Source organism: Parasteatoda tepidariorum, chromosome 10, assembly GCF_982258835.1.
Source record: "Parasteatoda tepidariorum strain Cologne lab strain chromosome 10, Ptep-v5.0, whole genome shotgun sequence".
Lineage (NCBI taxonomy): Eukaryota > Metazoa > Arthropoda > Arachnida > Araneae > Theridiidae > Parasteatoda > Parasteatoda tepidariorum.
This window is the reverse complement of record NC_141764.1, coordinates 100,048,775-100,072,648: the sequence shown is the minus strand read 5'-3', so window position 1 is coordinate 100,072,648 and position 23,874 is coordinate 100,048,775. Positions and strand designations below refer to the sequence as shown.

Genomic DNA, 23,874 nt, shown 5'->3' with positions numbered 1-23,874 from the left:
GTCAAGGTGACTCTAACCCATGATCTGTTTACCACGGTGGATATGTGTACGTCATCACCGTGGTCGGTGTGAGCCTTGTGTAAAATTCGTATCGACCAGCCATCGCTGTCATTTGAACACTCACCACCTCATTGAGAGTCGAGTTCTCTCTATCCTCACAGTTTTCTAATTCATATGTGTTTAAATTTATTGTTAGAAAAATAACAATATTTATTTTCTGTTCTCCTTGTAATTCTCAACTTAAAAGTATCTAAAATGTGTCACAACGCTGCGAACTTTTAAAATTTTTCAAAAGATTGTAAGAAGTTGTTTACGTTGGTAAACAAGTAAATTTAACTGCATTGTTTCTCTTGAAAATAAGGGATTAGAGGAGAGAAATATTTTGGAAACATCGAAGAAAAATGGTTTCAAAGCTTATAAAAAGCTTTTACATTTATTGGACAGCAACAGTTTCTTTTCTTATTCAGAGATTAAAGAAGAAAAAAATAGAGCTTTCCTTAGATGAATTCGAAGAATCAATAGTGTGTCCCAAAAACAAAAATCACTTTTCGAACTTTCCCATGAATTTCCAACAGAAAGAATTATTCATGATAGACTCTTTCTGAAAATGACATTGATTCTTTATAAACATGAGCATAAAAAGAGAGTGTCATTATATTAATTAAACATATGTCAACTGTGTTATGACAGCAACGATAAATGCGTACACAAAATGCAAGATTTTATGTAGGCATATTTAAAGTAATAAAAATGGTGATTAATTACATAAGAGGAAACATCGTGATGGTATTATTGTCATTACTCGTTTACTATTTGGCCTATGTTTACTTAATGGATTTTTATAAAAGCCCCAACATTTCAAGTCATGGGTAGAAAAATTCAATTCAATGCTTGTTCTGTTGTCCTCCAATGGGCGTGATTGTTTTCCAATTCCAGCCAATATACAATGGGATACCTGCAAGTGACGTAGTGAGGGTATCTCGATCCTGATTGGTTGTTGAAACGTGGCATTTGTTTGAAACGTGGCATCTGTTCTTTCCATTCTATTTCAAGTAAGCCAAATCCGTCAAGTATCAATTTTCTCAAATGACGTAATCTATATTCTTTCGCAAAGATTTTTTAACAAAGATTTAAATTTTTTCACTATATACTTACGAGGAAACTTTACACAGATACAGGCGCGAAGCCACGTAGAACATAAACAAACTCATTATGCATCGAAGTTGCCAGGTACACAAAACAAAAATATATCACGGTTACAATAAAATACATAAGAAAACAATAAATCTAAGTTAAGTAAACAAGACGTAGACGAGAAGGAAGAGCAAATTTGAGGTGAGATAGGACTTTGTATTTAATTGAGTTCACTTTAATTAACATTCTAATTTATGCAGAGAAACTTAGCTCAACTTTAACACGACATTTTGCTAGTAACTATCAGTTGGCGCTGACGTCATAGGTCACATGTCTGGGGGTATTCCGAGATCTTCTTCTTCTTGAAGTGCAAGTACCTAATTAAGAAGCCACAACATTACTTTCTTTCTCCTGTCACCATTTTTTTTACAAAAAATCGCTGCCAATGAATAAGTTAATTATAAAAAGAATATAAATACTTTATATTAATATCATGTGGCCGGGATAGCCTGGTCGGTAGGGCGATGGGCCCATGTCCGAGAGTTGGTGGCTTCGAACCCCGCCGGCCGAAGACTCTCCATGTGGTAAAGTGACTGATGCACGTTAAATCTGTCGAGTCTCAAAAGTCCTCCATGTTCCCATAACAAATCAACACCTCTGGGGGTACTGGATTGGAGATCGATCGTTCTCTGATTCAGGTCAAAATTACGATCTGTGGATGCATGAATGGGTCCGCCCTATAAAGGGGTGTGACGTAAAGTGTGGGCGAAGTCGAATTCCCTGCCATAGATGGCACCACTGGAAAACAAGAACAATCGCACCCCCTCTGCCTAAAACAGGCATACGTCAACAACAACAATAACATTAATATGATGTAAAAACATGAAGAATGCACGCTGGTGAAAATTAAAAGAAAAATCTCAGTCTGGAAAACTACCCTAAAAAATTCCTAAATGATCGACTGCTTGTATTTTTTTATTTCGCGCTATTTTTTTTCTTTTTTTTTTAATTCTTTTAAAGCTCTTACAACTCCTTATTTGTGAAAATGGTGTTGAAGTTGATTTAGTCAATGAGGTTGATCGAGAAGAAACCTAGAACAACACTCATTTTCCCAATGAGTAATAAAAATTGTAAAATGTTTTCGACGAGATGTCATTTTTTCAATAGGAAACAGTTGAATTGATCCATATTAATTTTAAAATACGTTCACAAGAAATTTGTCTACTTCATTCTTATAAAATACTTTTTTCAAAATTCCTCAATTTTGCCCCAAGAAAAACGCATTATAGTTGTCATTAGTGCACGTGTCAAATTTTTTTTCTAGAAATGTTGAAATAAAAATATTTTTTAAATACACTTTTAAATATCTTAGTACAAAATGTTAATGGATAAAAATTTATAAATTTTATTTACTGAGAATAAGCTGTAAGTATATAGAACTCATAAAATAAGTTAAAATGTGAAGAGAACATGGAAAATAATAACGATCGATGAAAAGAGAATAAGAAAAATTATTAAAGCAAAAAAAAATTTTAAAAAAATATGCATTTAAAAATCGGAAAACAAAACAATGATAAGATATCTCTTCATCAGCTCACACGATTATATCCGCAAAAGGGAGTGCTTTCTAATATTGCATCAATATAGCCAAAGCAAAATACATCAATACAATAGTGTGAGGAGCACTCAAAAAATTGAAACGAAAATAGAACACATTAAGTAAAAAATGTATACGAAATAAAACATATTAAGTAAAAAAATATATATGAAATAAAACATATTAAGCCAAAAAACATAAAATAAAATGTAAAGAAAATACAGAACAAAACGCAGAACTAATCTATAAAGCGAGTAGCGAATTCAAATGAACTTACACTTACCTACATCTTTCAAGAATGATTTAAATTATTTTTGTAATAAGACTGCCAGATTACAAAATATGAAAACAGAAGCTCAAAAAGTGTTAGAAGCGTAAAAAGAAAGTCCTTTATGGCTCATTCTTACTGCAGTACAGAAGCGCGTTTGATTTGTTAGTTACCTTGAATTGGGCCGAGGTAATTACATTATACTGGATAATTTAAAGTTCATTTGTATAATTAATAATGTCGATATTTAATTAAACAATTCTAATGATTTCAGAAAAGTAACATTTATTTAAAAAAGAAACATGTTTTGCCCGTTTTGCACAGATTTTTAGCCCCGAATTTTCCAGAATTGGATTTGCACATAGTAAAAATATGAATTAACCTTTTATATGTAGAGAAAAAAACGAATTTTAAATTATAACACCCCCGACTCCAAATGTAATTGTCTTTTATATTGGAAAGTTAAGATTTTTTAAATATTTTAGTTTTGCCGATGTTTTTTGACATTTGCTAATATGCAGCACAAAGAAAAAAAATTTAATTTCTTGGTCAATTGAAGTTTATTAGCATACAAGCTAGAGCATATTTGAATGCATTTCAACCTTTTCATAAAAATAAAATAAATTTTTATGAAGTACCTGTTCACCTCGCTCACCAATCCCCGTGGTTGTTTCTCATTCATTATTTTTCGTCTTGCAAGTCTTTAAGAAGAGTTCCTTTAATTTATAGATGATTGTTATAATTCTATGCTAGTACAGTGTGCCAAAAAAATTAACCATCCCGAATAACTTTTGGTCTAATGATCAGATTTTCATGTTTTGAGGCTCAATCTTAATGGGCCGAGAGTGAGACCTCAAATATGTTAATTAGTTATTGCAAACGACATTTTAGGTTGCGAAATCAGACATAAAAATGTACTTTGTCTGAATAAAAGATGACTTTCTTTGACAGAATCGTATGTCTAACCTCAAAAATATAAAAATCGGCGAAATACGGTCCCAATATTTTGCTCAGGAGAGCGCTCATAAGTTTGGATCCTTTAATGTTAATTTTACATTTTGTGTATTACGCAAATTGAAAAATTTTTGTACACAATTATTAAATTCGTTTATCCAAAGATAATTCCATTAAAAAAATAATTTTTAGTCAATATTTATTATTTTTTATCATTTTTTTTAAATGATCAAAAAAAATTTGGAATTGTAAGGTGTAAAATATTTTGCAACATTTGAAAGATTATAATTTTATAATGCAAAATACAAAATTTGAGCCAAACTGGTCCAATAGTTCCTGAAAATTCAAATTTTAAGTACATATGACTTTTTTCAAATTCAATTTCTCAGGATATATTCCTGTTTCCTGTTAGATCTACCAGCATTTAATCTCTCACGCTCTTTTTTTTATTCATTTTGTTACTTTTAACATCTAGTCAAGCATGAACTTATGAAGATCTCGAAAGAAATAGAGTTTATACAATTATTCCTAGTCAATTATTGAATGCAAAAAAGTGAAAAAACCACAAAAAAGATACTTATAATGACTCGTGTTTTATTCATAAATAAAAATAGCCTTTTAAGCACATCAAATTTCAACTTTATTATGAAATTTTTGCGGATTACAGAGTGGTTTATATTACATTTTTTTTCTTACAAATTTAACAGTTAATAACTCTTGAACTAACTATCAAATGCTAATTTTTTGTCATCCATTTTATTTTTGCTCCTTTTTTCATACATCCTCGTCACCCTCACATATTTAAGTCTTATTGCAGTAGAACAAAATATGGCGCAATGATGGACATTATCTAAAAATGCCACCTGCGCTGTTTACGGTTTTTTCAATACAAAAAGATAAAGTTCTAACATTGATGAATGTAAAAAGATTGTGTTAAATGAAGGCCGCGTACTAAAGATGGAAGATTGAGATGAATACAGTGGAAATTCGTTACAGTTACCTGTCTGCAAATCTAGCACACATATATCTACATTTTTGAAGAAGAAAAAAAATTTAGCAGTATTTTTATAAATAGTGATTACGATGGTACATATTATTTTTTTAATGACTAGGGAGCTAAACCCCCTGTCTTCTGCCGCTCACCAACCCCAATGATTGGCTCGCAATAATAGTTGCTTCTTGGCCGAAAACAGTTTTTCTAAAGTTAAAATTATTCACTTAACATGCATGTACTAAAAGGAATTCTGTTTGTTGTGCCTTTTAACCAGTGATGGACAACATTCACGGAAATTCTATTCGTGACTAAATTTAGTCAGAATAAATTTATTCTGAATGATTATTCATATGCAAATCTAGTCATTTTTCATCATTCATTTTGCAAATGTATTTTTGAATAATGATTGATGAATGAATTCATTAGTCATGACTCATTTTTCTGATTAAAATCTTGAGTAAACAGTGAAAAATCCAAGCATTCATTTTGTAGGTATGTATATGTACGTGTTCACATATTTTTATGTGCGTAGAATAAACGTATGTATATAAATAAAATTCGCTAATCTACGAACCATGCATGAGGGTTCGTATGTATGTAGACGTATATATGAATCAGTAGCATATGTGCAATTGCTCATACATAGATACATTTTAAACTCATATTTGTACGTATGCATGTATGTACTTGCGTGTACATTTAAGATATATGTATAAATGCACAGATGTAAATACAATGTAGGGGAGAGGGGGGCACATGTGAACATGGTATGTTTTACCAATATGATTTGAAATAAAAAATCTCAAAAAATTTTCAATTGATGGCAGTACTAGTCCTACTTCTCTGAGAAACTTTCAGAACAATGAGACATTTTGTTGTTCTATTCTGACAATTTCTTTGCATCAGCTGGTGTTGCATATATTATAATCACTCGCTTCTTCAAGTGAAAGCATAATATAAATCAACTAATAAACTAAAATTAACTATTGCAGATCATTATATGAACATTCAGGCAAGTTTATGACAATTATTCTTTTTTTTTACTCAATTAAAAATTCTTTATTTTTCAAGTTAGGTTTAAGAAGGATGATGGGGCACTTGTGAACAAAACATCTGGGGCAGATGTGAACAGTTCACAAGTGCCCCTACATAGTATTAAGATTATTATCCTCATGATATTATAAGTTTAAAAAATATGTATGCATTTAAAATTATTATTATTTAATTTTCCATAATTAATTTATTAATTTTTCCTTTAAAAAAATTTTTTTATTGAATGATTGATCACGCATCACGCATATTAACTGATACAAACTGAGAAATAGAATTGCTAAAGCTACAAATGAAAAGATAGAAAAAATGAAGAAAAAAAAGCATGAAAGAGTATTACAGAAGAAAGAAAAAGGCCCATTACAACTCCCGTGGAACATGAAGTTGCGAAAAACCCAATAGCGGAAAAATTATTGTACAGCTGAAAAATTATTTTCTTATTGACAGTACTGTTGTACAATTTAAATTCACATAGTAAGCTACAATCCCCTCAGTATAATGCGTATCTATATCTGTTATATTAAAGATTTTTTTCTTTGAAATATGATGATTGCTTTGTGTTTTTAATCTTGTTCATATGTGCCCCAGGCATGTTCACATGTGCCCCCAATAGGGGCACATGTGAACAATTGAAGTCATTTTTCTAAACAATTATAAAGTAAAGAAATATTTTATTGAAAAATCTCAAAAAATTCCATAAGACAAAGAAATGACTATTTAAACGTATGGACTTCTTTACTATGAAAAATTAATGATATTTTTTGAAAAATGAAGAAATAAAAAAATTTGTTCACATGTGCCCCCCTCTCCCCTACGTATGTTTGCACGAGCGTTATTTGCACGTCCATTAAACGTACTTAATTTTGCATATAATATACATGCTAACATGTATGCTACTTTGTATGAACGTATGTAGGGACAGTATATGTATGTACTTATGCATGTATTTATGCACGCAAGTACATTCATAGTAAGAATGTAGATATGTACATGCATTATAAGTAAGAACTTTGTTTATACATACGATAATGTACATATTTATGCATATAAAATTCATGTAAGGACATGCATGTTTTGTACGTGTATTATATGTTCATATGTATGTACGTATGTACGTACAAAAATGTTTGTATGTACTTGCATTATACGTATGCATATACAATGTATGTATGTGCGTAAGTACATATAATGCATAAATGTGAGCAAGTACAAGAAATATATGTATTTACCAATGTTTGTACATACATACATACATTATGTGTATGTAAGTCAAAGTCTTTAACCATCAATGCTACGGCTTTCCACGAACCGAGATGCAAAATATCGTTTGCTCTTTAACGTCTTATTACAAGGAATTCAACCATAAGACTAAAACCATGTATTAATATTTATTTTTATGTTATTTTAATTTACTCCAGTGTAAAATTTATTAGTTCTTAAACTTAATTGAGTTAAAAAAAAGTTTATAACTGTTTAGCTATTTAAGTTCAATTTAAAATTTGTTCTAATATCTATAAAACTCAATTTCTTATCGCTTTTGAAACCAAATGATAATCTTATTTTAAATTAATAAATATAATTTCAACTTAAGAAATTAAACGCTTTTTGCCATGTGAATATTTCTCTGGACTATGCATTATGTTACATAAAAGTAAATTTGAAGCCTCAAAAACTTTATAAAAATACTTGAAAAGGATTTTTTATTCAAATATTTTTAAAATGATATAGAACAATTAAAGCTGACTATTGATTTTAAATATCGTTTGATTTAGTCATTTAAATTGCTTAAATCGTTATTAGAGGCAGTTATAATTGAAGTTTTGAAATTTAGATGAGTTATACAAATTGTATATATTGTATTGTAAATATATTAAGATATACATACATTGTACATAAATATATGCATTGGACAAACCTGTGCGCACATATGTACAAAAATGTATGTCCAATATATGTATACACATAATAACAATTAATGCATGTCGAATGTATGTTGGTACATGTGTAGTATGTATGCATGTCAAATGTATGTTGTACATATGTACAATATATGTATACACATTATATGTATAATTGTACACACATATAGTGTGCAAACGTGAATACATACACTGAAAATAAAAATCGCGATTACAAGCAATTGATTACATTGCTGTAACTGCCTGTAATCAATTACTGTAATCGATGCCCAACTCTTTTATGTACGTTTGTACATATATATGGAGATACGTTGTATGAACTAACTAACGTATATACATTGCTTTTAACATAGTGCATAAGTAAATATATTGTGTGAACGTACGTATTGTATCTATACTTTTGTACGTGTTTTGCATGTACACATATGCATACGTTTATGCACGTACGTACTTAAATTTTTAGTTACAAACATTTACATTTATGCGCACATTATATACATTTTATGCTCTTACGCACATATGTACACTGTATGTGCGTCTGCATACATATTCGTACGCTTGCTTACATCCTTGCATAGATTGTATATACATGTGTATATATGCATACTAACATGCATTGTATATACTACTTATGTATGCATGTACACAAAATTTATGCGTAGTAAGTACACTTGTAAATACAAAAAACAACAATTATCTTAGTTTTCAATTATGGAATTGAAAGCGTAATAATAGCAACACAGGAAAATTAGGGTTACAAAAATATTTATAGAAAAACAATACCTTTATGATTTTATGCTGATATCGGTCAAAACAATATGCAAAGGAATGAGGAAAAACTGGATCCTACTACGTGATTTTCCGGCCAATAGAAATGCACGGACAACTGCGCCACCATTATTAGATTTATATAAACAGTAATATTGTTGTAGTTGTTGTAGTTCATTTACGTCGCACTAGAGCTGCACAATGGGCTATTGGCGACGGTCTGGGAAACATCCCTGAGGATGATCCGAGGACATGCCATCACAATTTTGATCCTCTGCAGAGGGGATGGCAACCCCGCTTCGGTAGCCCAACGACCTGCACGCGAAGTCGAGCACTTTACGGTAGCACAGTTTAACGAGGACCAATACCGCACACCCTCGGTCCCTATGCAGACTGATCCAAGTGGGTCACCCACCCGCACACTGACCGCAGCCAGTGATGCTTGACTTCGGTGATCTGCTGGGAACCGTGTCTTAACGATCAGTCCACTGCGGGACAAACAGTAATATTTACTGATTAAAACGATAATAAATGAAATATTAAAAAGGAAAATAGTTATTGTTCAATTCTAAGAAAAACATCAGTGATTTTCGATTGACTGCTATTCCATTTTAATTAGAGTTCGCCGATTTTCGTATCTGCAGTGATTAGAGAATCTAGTACTTTCTATTCTTTATTTTCGACAGTAAGAAACATGATCACTTCCGAGATAAGTTGCCGAAATTTCTTGCTCTTTTACAATAGTATGGGGAAAGGTAGAAACTTTGCTTATCAACTTGTTCGTCCTAGTTTAAAAGGGAATAGCTTGCAAAAATAAGATTGGGTCATTGTAAAGAAATGACGTCATTTGCAATCGAAGCTCCTGCAAATTTGAAGTGAGGGAAATGAAAAAGAAACTGAAGAAATAAAGCTCTCCACTAAAAACATATAAAATAACATTGGTTAAATGGGAGCTCAGGAGATAATCAGTATTAGGAGGTAATCAGGAGTTAAAAAGCATTCACTACATCTCAGTTTCATTATAGAGGATTCGAGTGTACTACCAAAAACATTAATTCATAAATTGTCTACATTCAGTTGTCTACATAATTGTCTACAATCATCTACATTCAGTTTAATGGCTATATTGACCTAGCACTCGGAGGTTTCCTCACTCAAAAAATTGTTAAAGTGCCCAAAACAAGAAACGGACCACCCTAAATAGCTTTTGATCTAATGATCGGATATTCATTGCAAAGCTTCTCTTCATTCAACTGTATTGGTAAAACAATATGATGCATTTATTCATTCCTCAAATATTTTCAAGTAATTAATAAAATTTAGGACATAACTTATTTTCAAACTAATTTATACTCTTTCAATATGTTTACAGTAGATTGTGCAATTCATTCATTTATTCTGGCCTTTCCGCCAAAAAAAGATCGCTCATTTAGGGTTCCACAGTCAAAAAAAAAAAAAAAATTGGGAACCTTTACAGTGCATAATTATTCTTCAACTAAAGCATTTTTTTAACTTATATTCAACATTAATTAACGTAATAGGGGGATCAGCCTCCTGTTCGCTGGCGCTCCCCCACCCCGATGACTGCTTCGCAATAATTGTTGCTTCTTGGCATTAAACCAGTTTAAATGATTCAATTAAAAAGATGTGAGTTAAAAAGAACACTTGTCCCGCCACTTCCTACGTCCAAATTTTTCCTTTATGATACTATTAAGATCCATAAGTGACTATAAATCATTTTTCTAAGCAATCATTTTTTGAAATAACTTTTAAAATTAAAAGTATATTGTTATAAACAAATTTTTGGTCAGTTCACAACTGTTGTTTGCTATTTTTGCTTGCCAAATGGACTGATGTATATTTTAAATACAATTTTTGCATTCATAACTTTGTGCATGAAGCAGAAAGTTAAGTTCTAAATCATTTAACGAATCTCCTTAACAGTAATAGTATATTAATGTAATTTGCATCAAAAGATAAAAATTGTAAAACGGTTAATAAGATCAGCTAATGATTTAAATAACTTAATCTTAAAATGTAACGCATAATTACATTAGATGGAGGATTATTATTATCATTATTCGAATAATAATAACTAGCAGGCTACGCCCCCTGCTCGCTGCCGCTCGCCAACCCCCGGAACTGCTTTTGCAGTTCATTTCGGATTGCTTTGCAATCCAATGCTCGCTCATAGGATACGTTCTTAACGTCTAGCTTTTGTATACTTTTTTGAACACTGAAGTTCCGAAAAGTTTTCACTGTAGAAAAGTCTAAACCTGTGCATTTCAATATTAATTGCAAACAGTTCACATATTTTTCTTAATTACACTATTCTAAAATTTAGTTGTTGAGAAAAGTAACTGTTGTAAGTTTTGTTTTAAAGTCTTTCCCACCAGAGGGCTAAAACCATGTGTTGTAAAACAATATGAAATAGTACTGAAAGCCGGATGAAAAGCATCTGCTTCGATGAAGATAATTTTGTGAGAATTTTTTTAATAATTCGGTGAGAATTCACCTGATCAGACATATGATGCTCACCACGTGCTCTTGCGCGCCGAAGCCTTTCAATTAAAACGTATTAGCGTTTTATATAATATTGATTAGCCATATGATGCTCACTACGTGCTCTTGCGCGCCGAATCCAATCAATTCAAAATGAAAACTGTTGCCAGCGCGAGAAAAGAAATATCATCGGTTTTATTGATACGTACGTATTAGCGTTTTATATAATATAGATAATCCTCCTAAACTTTAATAATAACAGTAGAGGTGATTTCAACCTTTAAATGAGGGATACAAAAATATTTATAGGAAAACAACAACTTTATGACTAATATGAATTTTATGCTGATGACAACCAAACCAATAATATGGAAATTAATGCGGGAAAACTGGATCCTACCATGTGATTTTCCGACCAATAAAAATGCGTTGACAACAATAAAAAACTGCGACACCATCATTAGATTTTTATATACAGTCCCTGGTCAAATTATTGGACACACTATATAAGATTTTATGTAAAATCTTAATTATCATTTGATACTATACTGCATTATTGTTTATACACGGCTGAAACCAGTTTACACTTGTTTATGTTCGTGTATCAGTTGGTTAACATTGAAATGCAATGCGTTAAAAATAAATACAAATAGGAAGTATATAAAAAATCTCCTGAATAAAAACCCGGTACATGTATGTCTAAATATAAAAGTATTGCATGTAAACTAGTGCAGAACACGTCATTTTTAAAACACTACAGTGCGTCTAATCATTTCGTCAAATTATTATAATATAATACATGATATAATAAATATTCTATATTTATATAATGTATCGTCGAATTTATATTATATACAGAATAATTTAATCCATTGATACACAAAGGTAAACAAGTGTAAACCGGTTTCAGTAGCGTAAAAACAATAAAGCTGTATAGTATAGGCTGATCATTAAGATTTTACATAGAATCTTATCGTACGTCTAATAATTTGGTAAGGAACTGTATAGTAAGATATCAAACTTTTAAAAGTGCTTCTTTAGCTTACCTGCTTCCCTTGCATAACCTTTCTCTGGCAGTTTCTACGTATAAAAACGGCATGATTATACCTTATAACTTCCGATTTTAAAAAAAACTATTTCTAATCCTTTTTCTTAGAAATCAAAACTGAATAAATTGGAATTATTTGAAGATGCAAGAAGAGGAAACATTGTACTGATGGAGAAAATTTTGGGAGAAACGAAGTTACGTCGGCTCTTCCTCTGGAAAAGTCTTATTGCAAAAGTACGATGCGAAAGGGGGTGGACGTTTTCAGCGCCCTCTCAAATCACACCTGTCATCGATTAGAAATAACACGTGGTGCCGGAACTGCCAATCAGAAACAGTTCTAATATTTTTTTTTCTTTTCCTTTTTCCCAAAAATTACTTTTGAAGCGTTAAGTGCTTAAAATATTATAAATCGGATGACTTCATTTTGAGTGTACTTTAAGAAAGAAAAAAAAAATTTATTTGAAAAAAGGAAACTATAGCAAAAATATTCCAAAATCTTGTTTGGAAAAAACGAAGCATATGAACTGTAATCAATGTTACTTCTTCAAAATATTTTATTATTGTGTTATTTAAAAAAAAAGGAAAACAAACAAGAAACATTTCGGTTTCCTGGGTTCACATGCTCGATAATGCTAACACTATAAGCTTTTTATAAATTTACCCAAAGAAAAATTCGTATTTTTATCCTGAAAAAGAAATATCCCCCCCCAAGAAAAAAATAGATGAAAATCGTTAGATAGCTTTTTTAATGCCTATAATGACCATCCTTAATATGTATATTTTAAGAATACTAGTCAAAACCAAAATTGCTATTGAATCATCAAGTGGGAAAGGGAGCTGTGAAATACATCAAAATCAGTTTGATTGCCTGATAAAGAGTTCAAGCGTCACCAGTCAACTCTTATCTGATCCTACGGCAATTAAACAGGGCACGATGTATTTCCGCTTACCACTTTTTGCTCTTTAATTGCCGCCGTCACAAATTAAATATTAATTTGCCATCTTTTTTAACCGATAAGTTCCTACTAAACGTTATTTGGACAGTCTCCATGGAAAAAATCATCAAGATGTAAAATTTAGTCGGTAAATGGACTTATTATTATTATTTGGGCTTCATTTTCATGATGTGAAAAATAGGATATTGCGTTTACGTTATGTAATCTAAAGGTGGTCTATGGCCACTCTAGAAAATTACGTCTTAAAATCAACAAAATTTTTCCAGCATGATTGAGCAAAAATCACTGTTTTCTACGTTTCAAGGAATTGGCCTGCAATTTTACCCGACCTTAACCTAATAGAGTACCTTTGCACCATTATTTTACAGGAAGTTTATGGAAGTGGCTATTCATAAGAATAAAGTGTAAAGAACATCAAAAAAAAAATCTTGTGTTCAGCCAAAAAAATAGTATTTATGAAATAATATTAAAAATTGAGTAATATCCACAATTAAAAAGATTTTCTGCATTTTAAATACCTTTTTTGGACATTTCATACATTTTATAGGCTCTCTATAAGTCTCAGAACGGCACAAAATTTGTTTTTATGTTTTAAAATTTAATTTATACAACGCCATAAGACTCATAGCTATATCTTTAAAATTGTATCGTGTACGGAGTTCTGAAAATGTCATTGAGTGACAAAGTACTTTAAAATATACGCATTATTTTTAATATTTATAAGATTCCTTAAGGAGTTGTAACATGGTGTATGACTATTTGATCTCTGAGCGAGCGAATGAAGTTTAAGTTTTGGAGCAAGAAACCATTGATCATTAAGAGAGAAAAATGAAGTAAATTTCTTGTACCAGAAGCCCCAAATTCGAGTGCCAGCGAATAATATAAATTTTTGACGTTGGAAGTTAGAAGCTGTTGATCCAACAGATGATGTAATATTTAAGTGCAATATTTAAGTGTAATATTTAAGTGATCCATAAAAGAGTGAATGATTTAAAATTTTTGACGCATGAAGCCATTAATCCATGAAAGAGCGAATGATTTAAAATTTTTAACGCGAAAGTCATTAATCCATGAAAGAGCGAATGATATAAATATTTGGTGCATTCATCAAAGAGCGAATGATGCTAGTGTACGCTAATGTAGAAGTGGCTGGGTGGCGCAGTTGGTTTGTCGTCGGCCTTCTGAGCCCAAGTCTGCGGGTTTGATCCCCTGCCCAGACACCGGATTTTCGGGATGCAGAAAATCCTCAGCGGCCATGTCGTATGATTATGCGGCATGTAAAAGATCCCTGAAGTGCTTTATTGGCTCTTGGCATTTCCGGCAAAATTAAATTCCTAGTGCACTTTAGCATCCAAATAGAAGAGTCTCGGTGCTGCCGTCTAGTGTGGCAGAAACTAGACGTCCAAATTAACATGACCAACGGCATATCACTCATTGTGGTGGTCCTGAAAGAGTGGATACCAACTCTGGAGAACGCAGTAGGTCTGCTCATCGGCAAGACCGATTGTGCAGCTCATTTGGAGAAAAAAAACGCTAATGTAGAAAACACTATCCATACTTTCACTTCTATCAAGACGCTTATGTTATTACCAAATAAACACTTAAATTTCTTATTAAGTGTTAGTTATCTCTAGCTCAGAAGTTAATAATTTATAATTAAAATTTATCAAAATGATAAAGTCTATAATAACAAGATAGTGAGTATTATAAGAGCCACCACGCATGATTTAGTGTATATGTCAATCATGAAATTTTAAACCATTTTACAAAGTTATAAAACAAATAGTAATGATATGCTTGGTATACGAATTCAAATTTGACTCATTTTTCAAACTTTATTTTACTTGTCGGACGAAGCTTTCTCCTTGAATGTTTAGAAAAGAACGTAATGAAACATCAAAGAGATAATGAAATATTTATGATCCCCAAACTCCAAAGCAATTAATGGAACCTTTTACTTATCAATGAGGCCACTGCAGAAGACGAAAACAATTCACCTTTTGATTCTTTCGTTCAATTTGATTCGTCATTGATGGAAATAAGGTTTGTTGACTTCTTTATCTTAAAGCAAAAGTAGACTGTTTGGAATAAATAGATCCTATGTAAACAATAAACTTGCACTTTACCGTCTTTTGAACTTCCTTCTATTTTGGATAGTAGGAGGACTTTTAAAACTGTTACAGCGGCAAAGCTTTGAGGAAATTACATGTTTTTGATTTCTTCACAAAGCCATTTGTGATTTCTCGCTCTCAAAAATTTATGCATTACTTTGAAAGGAAAATAACTGAAATAGAGCTAAGAAAAAGTGAATGCTATAATAACAGTATAATTTATATCCTTTTACGTTGTTTTGAAACATAATTTTCATGATTTTAAAAGTTCATACCAACAACCATAAAATATTAAATAAAAAAACAATTTGAACAATAAAAAAACCTTATTTTTATGGCACGAAATGTATATGTCCTAGAAGTCTTTTTTGCTTCATTCGGCATTGTTGTCCCTCCAGTCATAAATATAAATTTTAAGAAAACTCTTTCTTACAAGTTTTAATATTTTTCATTATTTCAGAACTACTGAAGCAGAATTAAAACAAACAATGTGTAGCCAAACGAAAAACGTTCTCTCTGAAAAATCAGAAATAAGTCTTGAAGCTGCTAAATGAGTCCACTAAAGAAAAATCAAGAAAAGGTCACTGGAGTTTAATGGTACAAGTTCCAAGGTAGATCTAGTCCAAGAATGGTGGTACAAGGTACATCAAGAATGGATTTGGAGGATCTAAAATATGAGTCTCCAAGTTGTTCAGCTTAAAAAACTGCTCTATCACTAAGTCCTAAAGAGCAACGGACTGGTAGACAACTGGTTACTGATACTAGCCAGCAACAGTCTGGTTGCTGCTTAGGTGCTACTAGCCAGCAATGGTATTGCTAAAGGAGAAGCGGTTTTTACCAGCACCTCTATTTATTTTATTTTATTACTGCAAGTGAATAACCAACATGAATTTGAGCTTACGCTTATCATTGCTCGACAGCGTAGCCTTGTAATTTTGAACCAAACTCAGAAAACAAGAAAACCCCTGGATCAAGCATTAGGATAAACTAGTTTTCTTGGAGGACATAATTGCTGGAACTAACGCACATCTGCGTAACACATGGAGAGTAAAAACCGCAAAATCTTCTCACGGTTAGCCCGAAGGCAAAGGGACTCTAGCCCATGATACATCCACCACTGAGGATATTTTACGTCAGCACTGTGTGTCTGTGCGAGCCAGTAGCAGAATTCGTACTGACAAGACATAGCTGATGGAGGCGAAAGCTCAATCCTCTGAGCCACCATGTCTCCCACACCTCACTTGAGAAATTTTAAAAAACAATTTATTCGTGATTCACTAATTTGGGACAATTTTAATCATTTTTCCTTCATTTTTATCCTTGTTTCTTAGAATAGTGTAACTTAGTAATAATAGTAATAGTGTAACTTAGAATATTTATTCGCATTTTCCCACTTGCTAGATCATGAGACTGTAGTTTAAATGTACGCGAAAGTTTTCGTTTAGGAACTTGCTAGTATGTAGGCGAGAATACTTCGTTACTTATAATAAGTTTTTGGAAGACATCACATATCATGCTCATCACTGAACATTTATCGTTTCAAGTCATGTTATAAAAGTTAGGTAGCCTCTAGCTCTCGTTTTAACTCTCACATGCAATTTAAACTTTCGTATAAATAATCTTCTTGTATCTAATACGTTAAAAAAATAAAAATAACGATGACAGGTGGTAAAAGAGGTGTAAGTAAAACATGTCTCATAAATTCTTTATTCGTCAATATAATTTAAGTCTCATCAAATCTTTTTTTTTCCCTCTTCCTTTTGTGCCCTATCCAACATATTGGATTATTTCCTAATATTTTTAAGACGCATAATTGTTGTTGGCGATATTTTTATTAAAGATTTGCATGCCCAGGCGGACATACTAGGGTAAGAAATCAGAGTTTATATCGGCTCCGAACATGTTGAGCAATATAATATATTACTATGAGCAATATAATATATTACTATCAATATTATAACTATCGAGCAATATAATGTATACAGAATTGAGCAATATAATGTATACAGAATTGAGCAATATAATATATACAGATTTGTTTGTTGACAGATTTTTGTTTGAAGATAGATTTGCCTGTTGACAGATTTTTGTTTGAAGACAGATTTGTCAAGAAGATACCATCGATGAGTTTTTAAATCTGAACACAGTTCGAAATACTTGTTTACGAAAATGAACATAGCTCGAGAATTTTTGATTGATTTTTATGATTTTCATCTTGATTGAAAAATCTTACGAAATCAGCAAAATTTAAAAAATAATAATAATTTTTTAACTAAAAATAATTTTTTAATAATGATTTTTTAAATAATAATAATTTTTTAACTATTTGTCAGTTCAAAATTACAGCAAAGTACTTTACAAAAAAAAAAGATATATAGTTTAAAATTATAGCTTTGCCTCAAGTGTTAGGCACTGAAACTGTAAATTTCTTATTCTCTGAGTGAAAAAACTTCGAAAACACTGTTAAGAATTTAGAAGATTTTCTAGACAAAATTATTTTTAAAAATAATATATGAATAATAATTTTTTTAGGAATTATCAAAGGATTTGCTTGAAATTTTCAGTATAAGTTTGTATATTTAAAAACAACCTATATACAAAATTTCAAAAAAATATTTTCAAATTTGAAAATTTCAAAAATTTGAAATTTTTAATGTTTTTATATCATTTCTTGAGTCTGAAAATTTGTTAAAATAACAAATTTCTTTCAAAATATTACTTATTAGGTGACAAAAAACTTTTTCCTATTTTTTACTGTCGAAACAAATGATAGGAAAAAAATGGGGGGAGAGGAATCCTCAGATCGTAATAAAATATCGCAGAGAAATATAATATTAATTACTAAATTTAAAAAAAACTTTTCCATCAAAAAGTTAATAGCATTCAGAAGTATATAGTATCAAGTTTTCAGCTCAATAGAATAAAAATTCATTTGGCTGGAACAGTTTGAAATTCGTAAATGTAAAAATGGCTCCTTTACTGGTTATTTATTTTAAATTCTACTTTGAACAAACGTTTCCTTTTTTTTTAAATAAATAACTATAAACATGATGTTATGAACTATTTACATAATGAGATGCTTTAAAATTCAAAAAAATGAACACAATTTTCAAAAACAAGCAAAATTATAATCAGAGTATTGTTGTTGTTGTTGCAGTTAATTTACGTCGCACTAGAGCTGCACGATGGGCTATTGGCGACGGTCTGGGAAGCACCCCTGAGGATGATCCGAAGATATGCTATCACAATTTTGATCCTCTGCAGAGGGGATGGCTCCCCCGCTTCGGTAGCCCGACGATCTGCACGCGAATAATCAGAGTATTATATTATCAAACAATACTAAAATATACTAAATGCAATTCACGATGACACAAACTCAAGGGAAATCTGTATACAAGCTAAAATGCACCGGCAGAATATGCCCTTTCTTTCTTTAGATTTTTTTTTTTATTCACAAATCTCTTCTTTTTTTTCAATACTCGTTGATTCTTGCTTTTTTTTATAATATTTAGAATGGTAAACAAACTATCAATTCCAGATTGATATAGCCACAGTTAACAATCATGTTGCCAACGATATCGCTACTGAAATAATACTTAAAATACTTTTAAATTTTTAAAAACTAAAAATAAAGAATTGGTGAAAAACGAAGCTGAACCCATTTCTTATTCTCAGGATTTTTATTTTAACGAGCACGTGCTGGAAATGATGTCACAAAAAGTTACAAAAAAAGAGGCAGAAATAAATCTTAACACTAAATTGTAAAATGTCGCAATATTGAGATAAATCTCAATATTTAACATAATTGCCTGAAGATAACATGCTGCCAGAGATAAATCTTAACATTTAATTGTAAAATATTGCTAGTGATAACTCTTAACATTAAACATATTTTTCAAAGCATAATGTGTTGCTAAAAATGAAACCAAACATTTAACCTATTTGCCTGTATATAACGTGCTGCCCGAGACAAATCTTAACATTTCTTATCCGGAGATAAATCTTGATCATCCAAAGATAATCTTAAATTTTCAAAAATATAAAAAACTGAATTCATAAAAAATAAAAGTAATTTCCCATTTATACTGTTTTGCAAAAGTGAAATTATTTCTCAATCATTTTTCCCCATTGTCGTATTCTGTATTCTTAAAAAAACGTAGTTGGCTATTTTGGAATCCAGGTGATCTTTTATTTTGTTGTAAATAAAATGTTAAAGCTATAATAAATATATATTTTTATTAACAAAACATTCTTCATTTTTGAGGGGACAACAATGATAAATCTGAAGTAATCGTAGTGTTATGTGAGCGGATCGGACAAGGTGAGGAGTTTCCTTGTAAAATAAAATATTATTAGCTGATCACTAGGGCAAATTTCCTTTCCCAGAAACATCAATGAATAAGCATCTTCTTCCAGATAATTACAAGAGATAATCTCAAAAACAATGCCTTTAGCAAATAATTTTCCCAAATTAGCTACAAACGTTGACTAATTGGAATCACTAGAGATCTAATCAAGGAATTATTCTGACTGGAAGCAAACATTCTGAGAAACTTTCTTCGGAAACAGTTACGTTAATTAGCATTACCAATTATCGAGGGATGCAATGTTATAAACAGCCCTCTTCTTTATTTCTTCCATAAAGAACACTATCTTAAAGAAATTTGATGCAACTCAATTTTAAATTGTGTGATAATTAAAATATGTGTTAATTTATTTAATTTGAGAAGGAAAGCAAAGTAAATTAAAAAGAATTACTATAAATCTTACATTAATATCGACAAGGAAAAAAGTTCAACGACAAAAAAATGAAAAGTAAGTTTTCTGCCTATTTTAATACATCCTAAACAACACCGCACAGTAGTCTACATCCAAAACAAAATGGCTAAAAATTTAAAACAGTTATTTAAAAAAAAAATTCGATTATAACTACTTTTTGATATCAAGAAATATTTTTTGACAAAATGTTTTTATCTTATAAAAATATTGTATTTAACTAATGCAAAAGTGTAAATAAATTAAATCAAATTTTAAAAAAAATTCCAATTACATACTTTCTTTAAACTTGTATTTCACATTGTAGAATTCAGAACATGCAAACATTAATTATTTAAATATTGTGGAATTCCATGTTAGGTGCATATGACAGTTTTGAAACTGTATGGGTCTTGTAAAAAAACGTTCATTCAGTAAGAAAAAGAATAATAATAATAATCTCCCATTTGCATCAAAGAATGTTGAAAATTAAAATGTAAAAAGATTCTGCGGGCGTTTGACGCTATAAAAACTGATCAAACCTTTAAAAATAAGTAACAAAATTACTTTGAAGACAATGCAAACGCAAAAAAGATTTTATTGGATTTTATACTGTACCAGACTAATTTCTGGAATTTTTTATCATCGGAACTAACAGTAAAAACAGACATTAACTTTTTTTTGTAAATTTTAACAGCAAAATTCATTTTTAGCAGCAATTTGTTACGTACGTTAAGATATTGTGCATATTACAAACATCTAAGAGTACAGTGAGCAAAAATAAATAAGAGGTCCACCCTAAATAACTTTTTCTTTAATGATCGGATCTTCTTGTTCTAGGACTCAATCTTAGCGGTTTAGGGGGTGACTTCAAATATGCTAATTAATTAATTCAGATGATGACGAAATGAGTCACACAACCGTACTTTCTCTGAATAAACATACTTTTTCTATGGTTTTGGATTTCTGATCCCCAAAATAAAGGGGGGGTAACCGCAATTTTCGAAATAAGGTCCCAATTATTTGATCAGGAGAATGATCCAAAGCTTGTAATTTTTACTTTTTGCTTATTATACCATATTGAGAAAAATTTGTAAGCGAATTGAAAAAATTGTTCACCCAAATATAATTCCACGCAAAAAAATTATTTTTTATTGAGTATTTATTATTTTGTATTCATTTTTGTATTTTGTTTCATTTAACAATAGTTGATACATTTTTTAATAGTAAGATATGCAATTTTGTACATCATTTTTAGGAACATAATTTTACATGACAAAATACAAAATTTGAGCAAAATCAGTTTAAGAGTTCCTGAGAATAAAAACTCTTACATCCGCATTAAACTTTTTATCGATTGACATTGTATTAGCAAACAGAAATACTGAAAATAAATAGAATCTCATTTATCAAAGTGTCGCAATACCATTTTGTAAGATATTGTCAATATAATCCTATTTCATCGATGTATTAGATTAATTGCAATGAATTTTGAAAAATCTGACATTATATTCGTAATTAGTAGCCGGTCAAAACCCTAAAAAAATTTCATAATATACAGTTTGTCAAAAAGACTCGGTTTGCTGAACGTAGTCTACTAATTACCTAAAAGGTTTGGAGAGTAACGATGTTTAAGATTGAAATTTTTGTTTAATTTCAAATGAGTTTAGTTTCAATTTTATGAAAAATTTCAGAGATTTTTAAGTGATCAAAATCTGAATTCTAATGATACATACAAGGTCATCGTAGAAATTATCAATTTAATTTTCAAAACATTTGTAACTGCATAGTTAAAAGATATAGAAAGATAGAATGTAGTTAAAAGATACAGATAGTGTATAGTTAAAAGATACAGATAGTGTATAGTTAAAAGATACAGATAAATAGAATCGAGGAAATTTCATCTTATATTTATGCTCCAGCTAAATATCATACCTTTTCGTTACTTCCCCCCACTATAAAGATCTTGCGATTTCACTAAACATTCCAAGTAAAAGAATTGTTTTGGGCCCTAAAATCGAGGAATTATCCTTGGTTTTAGGTACTATAAAACTGAAACAAATTAAATTCAAGACTTTCAACAAGGCTTGATTTAATATCCCAAGCTAATTTAAATTTTGCTCAAGTAGCCGGAAAAAAATATTACATTTTTCCTTGAGAAATTATCTTTTTTTTAAAATATTAGACGATGAAAATAAAAATTTTATTAATTATTTTAAAAAAATTAATTTAATTAATTATTTAATTTATATAGTTATTTAAATTAAAAATTTAAACAAAATTAAGCAATTTTATTCATTATTAAAAATATTTAAATAATATTTATATTGAAAATGATATTTTTTTGGATATTTTTTTAACGGCGCAATAATTATCATTAGCCTATTTTCTTATTTTTTGCCCAGGATAAAAAATATACTAATCTATAACAATTAGAGATTCATTACTCAACATTACAACTAGAGATTCATTACAACTAAAATGAAGGCCTCAATGGCGTGCGGTCTCGCCGTTGAGTGACCAAACACAACGAGGTAGAGTGTTCGAATCCCGCCCCTGTATGTTTCTGAGTGATGTCTTTTCCTAATGCGTGCTCTTCAATTTGACATGGGATTATCCAATCATACTTCGTAATAAGCGCGCAAGTCTAAATGCATGTATGTAATAATTAATAAGTGAATTTGGAGAAAATTCACTTCATTACTTTATGCAATTTCTGAAATGATCAGTAAATGGCTGCACAAATTATAGGTAGGAAAATAGCTGCATCTTGACATTTAAAAATAAAAGAAGTTAGTGAGGAGAAATATGCAGTGTACTCAGAGTGATTTCTCGAACTTCGATGTCTCGAAAACCTTGTCACGTCAAAAAAATATTTTTCCCCTTGGTGTTATATATTTACCTAAAGTTAATTTAAATTCCTAAGTCGAAGAATTTCTTCTCAAAACCTTGTTACGCCGAAATAAAAAAAATCATTTTTTTCTTAAAAAGCACAATGTAAGTTTATTTTAAACTAAATCTTTTCTGTCTAATACATTAACATTTTTGCCTTACTTTTAAAAATGAAGTTATTATTGTTGTATTTAGACTTATAGTCCACTATCATGACATACATATTTATTAGTAGTTATTCTCAAGTTTTATGACTCTAATTTTTAGAGTCATATTTTCGAACCTATTTTTTATGCTTTAGAACATATTGAGTTCCGAATGTTTTATCTGGAAAACTCGCTATTTCGAAATTGTTTTTAGCTTCCCTTATACTTTGAGATATCGGGAAGTACACTGTACTTCCCACATCCTTATAAAGGGTTAAAATAATGACAAAAAACTATTTGTCCAGATTATTTAAACCATAAACATATTATTACCTGCTGCCTCTGCACAATCTTTCTCTAGCTGTCTCGATATACAGATACGGCATCACGATTTCAAATGAATTCTTTGAAAATGTGTCAATATTTATTACAATTTTTGTTTATTCTACAGCATGAGTGTACGATAGGAAAAGTTTATGAAACAGAACTCACACAATCCGAACTCAAACGGAGAAAACTGAGAAACAGTATGTAAGGAAGGATAGTTTGGGTGAAAAGGAGATCTTATCCAGCGCCCTCTGTGGCAAGGTAGGGAGCCAACAAATTCTCAGAAAGTGAGAGAGATAGTTTGGCAGCGCCCCCCTCACACCTGTTATTGATCGAAAGAAGCACGTGGGGTCTTTGGCATAAGAAGGCGAGAAAACAAATATTTGTTCTTGCAAACACTGTGCTTGATTTCCGGATCATTCATTAATCGCAATTCAAAGACACTTGAAATGA

General features: G+C 30.7%; 1 protein-coding gene across 2 annotated transcripts in view; it reads right to left on the bottom strand.

Moving 5' to 3' along the window:
- The window catches only part of LOC107438419 (uncharacterized), a 57,265-nt gene extending 33,612 nt beyond the window's left edge, over positions 1–23,653 (bottom strand). Inside the window, exon 1 of one of the 2 annotated variants that reach the window (XM_016050712.4) lies at positions 23,428–23,653. In XM_016050712.4, the coding sequence (XP_015906198.1) occupies positions 23,428–23,480 (53 nt within the window). In that variant the 5' untranslated portion in view covers positions 23,481–23,653. Of the gene's footprint in view, positions 1–12,232; positions 12,492–23,427 lie in introns of those variants that run through there. The other variant, XM_016050711.4, reaches the window with a different exon arrangement.
- Between the last annotated feature and the right edge of the window lie 221 nt (positions 23,654–23,874).